Here is a 9,852-nt window from a genome sequence, read left to right on the forward strand (position 1 = left end):
AAGAAGAAGAAGAAGAAGAAGAAGAAGAAGAAGAAGAAGAAGAAGAAGAAGAAGAAGAAGAAGAAGAAGAAGAAGAATTTCTATTGAAAAAAACAATGACATTTTCCTTGTTAAATGAAATTTAACAAGAATAAAAACAAAAATCAAATTCAGTTACGAGGCACATTGACCCGTCAGACAATTTTGACAATTGGTGTGAGGAGATGGGGGTCTTGAGGCGGCAGAGTAGGTTGGAAGAACTGGGAGCCAGAAATGCTAACTGCCCAAGTGAAAGAATCTTAATTAGGCCTCCACAGGGAAAGATCAACTGCCATTAGTACAACCATCCGCACAGTGAATGCTCACCACCAGACAGAGTCACATTTTATGTATTTACTCATGTAGCCCCCATTATAAGATGGGGGGGCCTACCCTCATCACTACGCTCACCTGTTGGGGGAGGCAAGTAAGGCACAGAATAACTGAACAGTGGGTTTTCGGTTACACTGTCATTCCGCGGTGTGTGAGGGTAGCATCAAGTTAGAGCTTGTGCTTTAAGCCTCTCTGTGTTCCCCAAAGCCTGTGGAGCGGCAGAATCACCTTTGATGAGCAGCTAAAACTCACCTGACAGCTCACATTCTGCCAGTGTTGGAGCATCACCTGTAGAACTGCTTTGGTCCCACTGAAGACAGTGATGGGAAGTGACATGGAGCTCAGGATGTGAACCGAGTAGCCCAGACCCAACGTCTGAACTGTCAACACATATGACCTTCCAACATAGCAGTGGTGCCTACAAACATTTGCCAAACAACTACAATTTTTTTTTTTACAAGCACTGTCTCATTAACTTTTACAGAAATCTTACATGTTTGGTATTAACATCTTTACTTTATGGATAGGGAGGTTAAAATTAAAAAAAAAAAAAAAAGTCACACTATATCTAAGAAGACCAGGACCTTTTGGTACCTGTCAAAACCTGAAGCCTAAGTTCTCGCTGCCTCCATCTGCCGCTACACTGACAAAGGAGCTCTGAAAGTATCTTAAAGTTTTCCAGAGATTTCGCCCAAAGCTCACTAAGCTAGGAGGAGCTGCCTCTTAGATAGCAGCTCCTACCGAAACAAAAGGAAAAAGACAATTTAAACTCAAACACATCTTAATCTTGCAGGACAAACAAGCAAACAAACGAACACCAAAACCAATGTAAAACACAAACAAAAACGAAGGCCTGCGCTGGATCAAAGAAAAAAAATGCAGACCAGTAAATTAAGTAGCTGGAGGAAAGATTTGAGAACCTAAAGAAGAGCAATGGGGTGGGATGGGGTGCACAAGGAAGGTGTGTCTAGTATCAGTGCAGGACAATGGGAGATTAAAAACAAACAGACAGACAAACCTACCCTTTAAAGACAGTGGATGAAAGCTGGGGTCAGACAGGCAGGAGGGAATCCACCTGACGATGTTTCTTGCAGTCTGTATAAGAATTAACCTTGTACTTAATTTAGATTGTTCACTATCATTTCTGTCCCTGTTCATAAAGACTGATTACATACAGTCTTAGACGCCCTACTTTGTTAAATCTGAATGTTCTCCAAGCTTCATCAGAAGCCCACGCTTATTACTCTAACACATTAAAAAAAAATGACATAAAAATATGCTCCCTGACCAGCCCAATTTCCCCTTGGTCTAAAAAGGGCTGAATCCCATTTTTCAAACTGTAATATCTCTCCGAGAAAGAGAAAGGCCAATTATGAAGTAATGAGCCCTCAAATATCTCTCTTCTTTTCCACAGCCCTTAGCCTGGAGAATAGGAGCAAAATTGTAAGTCCTTCTAATAATACCAAATTAGTGCTGTTCAAATCCCAGGAGAAATTATCTCCATCATTAAAGACCTACTTAGGAGACAATGTTCACAGGTTTTTCATCCGCAATCAACACATGCTTGGGCTTCTATCAGTGGAGACTACAACTGAGGTGTCTTTAAAAAGGCAAGATTGCATATTTGTGTCAGGCTCGATAACGGTCCAAGAAAGAAACATGTAATTTTGAATGCGTAGACTATGATGGTGTATTGATTAACAATTGCTGGTACATCTAGAGAGAACAGTCTTTAAAGGTTCTGAATTCTTCATTTTTTAACCAAATAACTAGCCGCTGACCACTACACTACTTACAGACGATGGGTAACAGAAGAAAAACAACTGGCAAGCCCCGTTTACCAAAAGACCTGAGTTCAAGCAGCAAAGACAACGCGCTTTGGGGATAAGGGTCCTCTGACTATTGCCCCAGTAGTATATTAAAGAGAAAAATAATGCTAGGGTAAGGGAGGGGGTAAGATGGATGTACACAGCACAAACAAAACATGCAAAGAACTGAAAATGATGCCATTCTTTATTTATTGTTTCCACGTAGTGCCAGAGTTTGCCTTCCTTGTATATATTTCTTTGTTCATCATTTGTGACCAACTTCATCTATGAGCACTGTACCCACCCACACCCACCCGTCCCTTCCCGCCTCCCACTTCTCCCTGGCTGCCCCTCCCTACCAAATCCATTACCCCATTGAGCATTCCCTGTGCATGCATGTGTCCAGGACTGTCCTTCCATGTTTTCTGCCATGGTCCTCCTCTGCATCGAGGCTTTTGTACAAAATAGGATGGTGAACAGGATCTACCTGGAAGCCTTAGCACACCCCTCATTCACAACTCACTAGATCCCTGAATGGTCGTTATCTTTATGCAAGGACGCTGTCCTCTCTATAACCACAGGGTGTGGTTCATAAACCAAAAGATATCAAGCAGGGTTTAAAAAAAATTAAAACACAAGACTGACCAAATTCTTTTCTAAAATGGACTCTGTAATATTTTTCATCTGGATGTTTTATAAGCTCAGTAGGAAACCCGAGTTGATGTTACAACATAAAAAATAGGATATAGAAAAACATGTTCTGCTCACTGGTGTTATTAATGCTTATCGTATGTACCAACCAGTGATATCGCAACACACAATCTCAGTTCCTTATGCTCAGCAAAGGTCTGAAATGTTAAACGGAAACTTCCAGAAATACTTTATAAGTTTTGAATCATGGGCTAATCTGAGCATGAGGAGATCTTGAGCTGTTCCACTCCATGTCTCTCCTGACAGGAACCGCCATTGGCAAAACTTAAATGTTCATCTCATGTATCAGATCCAACGTGCTACGGGAGAGCTTGCCTTTACACAACCCTTATGTCACTGAATGACCCAGAACACAAAAGGGATGCCCCAGACAAGGACCATGGAGTGAGACACAGAAGGACAAATAGTCCCTGACACCATGTGGCAACACAGCAAAAGTAGGGTTAAAGCAGTAAATGGGATGTTTTTTTAAAAAGAAGTCTGGGGCTGGAGAGATTGCTCAGTGATTAAGGGCACTCACTGACTGCTCTTCCTGAGTTTCTGAGTTCAATTCCCAGCAACCACACGGTGGCTCCTAATCATCTATACTAAGATCTGATGCCCTCTTCAGGCATGCTGGCATACATGCATGCACAATACTGTATACATAATAAATAAACAAATCTTTATAAAAAAAAAAAAACAAAAAAGAAGTCTGTTGAAGATTCATAAAGCGTGATATAAACATTAGCACTTTTTCCAAGTAACAATGAAGGCATTTTGAAGTGAAATTGCTTACAAATGCTTCCCCCCCAAAAAATCTGAAGAGCTGCATGGGAATATTAGGACACCTGGGGTACTGGACACCTGATGAGGGGACAACCATATATGAAGTCAAAGATCCTCTTCAGAAACAGGGGAACACCGACCAAAAGGCATAATTTCAATGTCATGCATGACTACATAATTGGCTTTGAATCTGAAAACCCTTTTGAAACATTGACTCCATGTCTTAACAGACGCATCCTGGACATATTCTTCTTCTCTGAGGTCATGGCCTCAATCCAGACAGTAGCCATGATACTTCCTACTTCACCAGGCTGTGAGAGCAATCGGTGAGGTAATGTGGATACCGTGTGGCTTGCCTGTCACAGGAAACTGTAAGGATCAGGGTCTAGGAAGGCAGCATTAGTGTGTAAGACCTGCACTCAGGGTTCAAGTCTCACTTCGGGTCACCCAGAAGCATGTGACCCTAACCAACTTACTTAGCTTAACTGAACTCTTGTTTTTCAGCTATAAAATAGGAAAGGTAATTTCACTTCCAATTATTAAGTACCATCGGGAATGAAGGAACACCGCGCAGGTGGAAGTACTTAAAACAAGGGCTGGTTTCCCTTACTCATCATTAATGTTGATTTTCATTCCTCCTGCTACTGTTTAAATACATAAAACTTTCTAATTAGCTAAAAACATTTCTGTACCATTGCAGGGCAGGGAAGGGGGAGCTAAAATCCAAGTTACTGATAAGAATAAAACCTGCATTTCTGACTCTCTCGGTGGTAATGGTCTAAAGTGGAAGGACAAATTTAGGATGAAAAGTCTTGAGACGGTACTGGAGGACAGCTCAATTGCTAGCTGCTGAGATGCTATGATGCTAAGGGCTAGGATGATGGATAGGTGCTAGGATGCTAAGATGCTAAAGGTTAGATGCTAAGCCCCAGCCTTGCAACCCACATTAAAGAAAAAAAAAAAAAAAAAAGCAGGCATGCTGGTACAGGCTTGTATTCTTAGTGCTGAGGGAATTCACCAGCCACCCAGAAACTAATCAGTGAGCTCAGGTCCCAAATAAAGCAGGCGGCAGCTGAGCGCTAACAGCCGCCTCAGGTTCCACATGCACATTCACACAACTACAGGTGCACTACTGCACACACAAGTGTGAGCACACACACACACACACACACACACACATACACACTGGTCTATACATTCTCACGCACATGCACGCACAGGCAGACACCACCACCAACGCAGTCTCAAGAAGCCTTCAACTTGTTGACAACCAAACCATAGCACACAGTAATGAAAATGCAAAAGAGAATTTCTACTTCCAGTCCTCTTAAAAGGAATTTGCTCATAATTTGATCAATCTTCAACATTACCAAAAGCAAGTGTTTCTCACAAATTATACCAAGACAGTTACACCACTTAAGACTTTCAGCTTTCAAATATAAATGCACACTGTGTGTTTCTTCTTTTAGTGTCATTTAAAATTTTTTTGTTTATGTAAATCAACACCCTTTTCTTTAACCTTGGGTTGTTTTTTCCACTTTGTTATTTCAGATTGGCTACGTGCCATGCAGACAGTTTTAAGAATAACCACCAGATGGCTCATCCTGTAAAAGATGTACGTTACGTTCTGGTATCTCGGGAACAGAATAGGATTCTCACAAATTTCCTTTTAGCATGATATGATGATAAAGATAGCCATATCTGTCACTTTTAAAAATACTTGAATGCATCCTAACTTTGAAAATCTACATTTCTGCAACTATACAAACACAGAATTTTATTGTCATAAAAATTAATGAGATACTTTTCTGACAAATACTTTTTGCTGATTGGTCTTTTCAACATTTCATTTGGGTAATTTTTTTTTTCTTTACATTTGTTGTTTAAAGCTAGGGTTACTTTTCATTCTTATTTACTCTTAATTTCAGGCAAAGGTCTGTGACATCTATAGCTATTTGAACACTGTGGTAATTGACCTTTAATTAGAAACTCCTACCCTTCAGTGATCTCTTTACATTGGTGTTGGACAGCAGCCAGACTACAGCTTAATACTATGGCTATAATTCAATTGCTGGACTGCATGCTGGCTTTCAAATATAGTTTTACAAAATGGGAACAGTAGGGGGCATTCAGAACTCAAGGTGTCTGTTACACTGTATTATGAGGCCATGTTTCCCTCTCTCAAAAAACGCATTCTTGTCTGTTCTAGTGCTCAGAACTGAATTCCTTTCTAAATACCTTCATTGTTTGTAATACAGATATTATGTTCTTGTTACCATTCTGACTCTATCTAACATTAGAATTCTCTGTGGTGCTTGGCTCACTCTACACATCTCGGTATCCCATGTGCATGTTTAGAAGAAAGTTTTACCTTACTATGGGACTAGAAACTGTGCACAGTGTATTTTACATATTCCCCCCAAAAGTGTGTTAACTATGAAAATGCTATGTACTTGGGAAGCATTCTGCAAATGGTTGCTATAAACATTGCTTTAGCATTCCTAATTTTATTAAAGGAACAATAATTATTATACAAACATGGATATCTTTAAATATGCAATAGACTTTAAATGGACGCTTCTATAAGGCAGGTGAAAATTTTACAATTATTTCCTACATGTGGGATTTTTCTTTTTAACAGAATATCTTTATACCAAATGCTTTCATGCCTGTGCATGATACCCAAACCCACAGAGCCTGTGCATCATACCCAAACCCAAGAACTGTGCAAATTTCTCCTTTAGGAAATTCAGCAGTAGAATGATTTTTTTTTTTTTTTTTTTTTGGCTGAGTAAAGATAAAAGCGATCGATTTTTCAAAGTGGGCTTTGCCTTTGCAAAACTTGCGAGTGAATTACGGCATGAGCAAACATTCGGCGAGTGCACCTGTTCATTGACTCGGGAATGGGAAGGTCCTTGGTGGATAAGTAACTTCACAATCTCCACATCTCCTCTCCAGGCAGCCAGGTGAATGGGGAAGTAACCCTTGTTGTCCGCTACATTGGTGGATGCCTCGTATTGCAGCAGTTTGAGAACTATGTCCCTGAGGAGAAAGTAAACAAAAGGAAAGAAACAACAGAAAAGAAAATATGCTGAACAACACAGATTTTATTAGGCAACTAGGATCGTTTATTAGAGACTAGCTGGCATTTAAAACAATCATTTGAGGCACTACAATGTAAAACTGGAATTAAGACCATTTTACTTACTTAGAAAATACTCAAAGCTCTCCCAAGACACCTGCAGGCACGCACACACACACTCACACACACACACACACACAAACACACACACACATGCACAAATGGGTGTGCATATACCCAGATCATTAACTAACCAATAAAATTACTTAATAGAAAGCATTTGGTATATATACAATTTCGTTAAATAAATAAGTCAATCAAAAGTTGCATCACCAACTTCTTATGTTTCATGATAATGCGTGTCTGAGCGTTAACCTGAAGTAGAAGCTGAAGCGATAAGCAAACTTCCTGGTTCCAGAAACTAAAGTTATCACGTGCCAAGGTAAATGTGGGGGTTTTCTATATCACCTCTACAGAGAACTAGGCTGAAGGAATAAAGACATATACAAAAGAGAAATGTAGGTACATGGGTAAGGGAGCTAACAATTAAGAGTACTAGCTTACTATTAAAAAAGCCAGAATTCATCCACAGCACATAACATGATGGAATATATGATCCACCCTGCTTTCCTTTTTCTCCCCAGAGCCCAGGAAGTGATCCCCAGAATGAAATTCATCTAAGAGAGAATCTCCATCTCTGTTATAATCCCCAGTACAGCTCCCGTGCTACCCACAGGCTTCTATATTTAAAACCCACCAGACTTCCAGAGTGGAAACCTTCATTGGATTATCCTCAAGAAGGACTGGATAATAATTATTGCTAAATATTATACTGAGCCTCGTATAAAATAATACAAAAATGTGATTCTGAACAAAAGTCACATTGTCATTTGGCCTCATTGAGAAGCAGATTTTAATAATCCTTACATGAAACTCCAGACAGATACATGTGTAAAGGCAGGCAAAAATACTTATAAATATTACAATTATAAACTAAAGTCAATCCTTAGGGTTAAAAAAAATAGAAAAATATGAATATAAGAGAAAGACCTACATTTAAATTTTTTTCATGAGGTTAAACTAAGACTGCTAAAGAAGAAAAAATAAGTGGCCATTTAAAAATAATGAGGTTAGACTCCTAATACCTCAGAAGAAACAGATACAATGCAAAATAATAAATGGTTAAATCCACTGCCCCAAATGTAGCCTAACCACCAGATACAGTTGCAACATACATGAAATTGTGATTAAGAGAAAAAGAAAAGCAGAGACTATAGATACGCTTATGCGTTCTGAGGACCCTTCATCTTCTAGTAAGATTTCTGAGAAACTAAGACATGAATTATATCTCTTTCAAGAGCTGGTTGTACTTTTGTAGGTGTGTGTGTGTGTGTGTGTGTGTGTGCCCATGAGCGTTCGTGTGTGCATGAGAACATGTGGGGTGACCGTGGAGGCCAGAATAAATCAGAGCCTGGAGCTGGAGTTACAGGTAGTAGTTATCATGGGCCAATGTGGGTGCTGGGAACTGAACTCAGGTCCTCTGGAAGTGCTCTTAACTGCACCTATGCTAAACCATCTCTCCAGTCCTATAAATCATATCCTAACATGTCTTTTAAAAAGTTATTATTTAACAAGATCTGAATTTAGAAGGCTGGGGGTTGACTTAACTATGCCAACTAACTACCTAACTTTTCATTTCAATACCATTTTCTTTTCCTTTCGGTAAAAAAAAAAAAAAAAAAAAAAAAACAGTAGAAAAACAAAACAGCGTCTACTGCTGAAACATGGTAAGAATGATGAATGGGCATCACAAAAGTCACGTGACAACTGGTTCTCCACTATGTAAGCAAGAGAATTTGTATCAAATAAGAACAAAAACAGGTGGAAGTGAAATTTAACATTTATCCAGGTCACATGATTTTCCTCATTGTTGCCACATAAGAGCTGTCCTAGGGTCTTCAATTCTGAGATAAGTAAATTACCACACTAAGGTAAGAAGAACCCAGTCAATAGTTATGAATGAGAAAAACTCAGTAAGAGTCAGAGTTGGGCTCTACATTCCAAATTTGTTGTATTACTGACACGTGTAGAAAAACAAGCAGCCAAATGATCCCCTTATTTTTCTTTTCTTTATAAAGTAACCCTTTTGTATATTTCATCATAGTAATATAACACCGACTAAAATACCTTTCAAGGGGAAGATAAGATGGGGTGAAATCTTTTATTTCCTTTTACTTTCACCAAAAATTCAGAATTTATTCTTTGACAAGAATTTTGTTATTTGCTAATAACATTGATGATTAGCATCCACTGCTTATCCAGAAAATTTACGACACATTGAAAACTGATTAGTTTTCAACAGTGACTTCGCTTAAATATTTGTATTGTATACATAGTATTATAGCCATTTCATAACCAAGTCAGAAAGGGATAGTCTATATAAGGTAGAAGGAAGACGACACTAAACACTAGCTTTTGAAATGTACTACATTAGTTTATTTGATGGAGGGCACACATGTGTGGAAGTCAGCAGGCACCTTGTCAAAGCAGGTTTTTCTCCTTCCACCACGTGGGTACAGGAGCGTTGAACCCAGGCCATCAGACTTGATGAGCGAAGCCTTTACCAGCTGAGTCACCTAGCTGTCCCAATTAGTCTATGGAGCACACTTGTAAACGTGTTTACTACATTTCTCCATGTTTCCACTGTCCTGAGGTATTAAATCCAGGGCCTGGGAAATGTAAGCAGATGCTTTAGCTATTATCCCTAAACAGATTTACTTTTTTCTACGCAAAGGTCCTGCCGAATTTAAGGATGGTCTTCAACTCTTACCTTAGCCTCCCAAGAACCTGGGAGTAATACATGCTGCTTGGTCAATGTGTTTATCTCTACATTTAAATTTTCTTTTAAATTTTTTTTCATGTTGAGTTTTATCACCTTATTCGGATTTATTCCCTAGTGAACCATCTGAGTTCGGATTCAGTTTGAAAACACTCTTCAACCAGGCGTTGGTGGTGCATGCCTTTAATCCCAGCACTCAGGAGGCAGACGCAGGTGGATTTCTGAGTTCAAGGCCAGCCTGGTCTACTGAGTGAGTTCCAGGACAGCCAGGGCTACACAGAGAAACCCTGTCT

At 39.4% G+C, this 9,852-nt stretch overlaps 1 protein-coding gene across 10 annotated transcripts in view; it reads right to left on the bottom strand.

Annotated features, from left to right (window-relative positions):
- Anks1b (ankyrin repeat and sterile alpha motif domain containing 1B) overlaps nucleotides 1-9,852 on the bottom strand; it is a 1,029,892-nt gene that overhangs the window by 875,859 nt on the left and 144,181 nt on the right. For all 10 annotated transcript variants that reach the window (XM_021205751.2, XM_029542211.1, XM_029542206.1 and 7 more), the window contains exon 3: nucleotides 6,524-6,680. In XM_021205751.2, the coding sequence (XP_021061410.1) occupies nucleotides 6,524-6,680 (157 nt within the window). The remainder of the gene's footprint in view (nucleotides 1-6,523; nucleotides 6,681-9,852) is intronic.

This window comes from Mus pahari, chromosome 9 (assembly GCF_900095145.1).
Source record: "Mus pahari chromosome 9, PAHARI_EIJ_v1.1, whole genome shotgun sequence".
Classification (NCBI taxonomy): domain Eukaryota; kingdom Metazoa; phylum Chordata; class Mammalia; order Rodentia; family Muridae; genus Mus; species Mus pahari.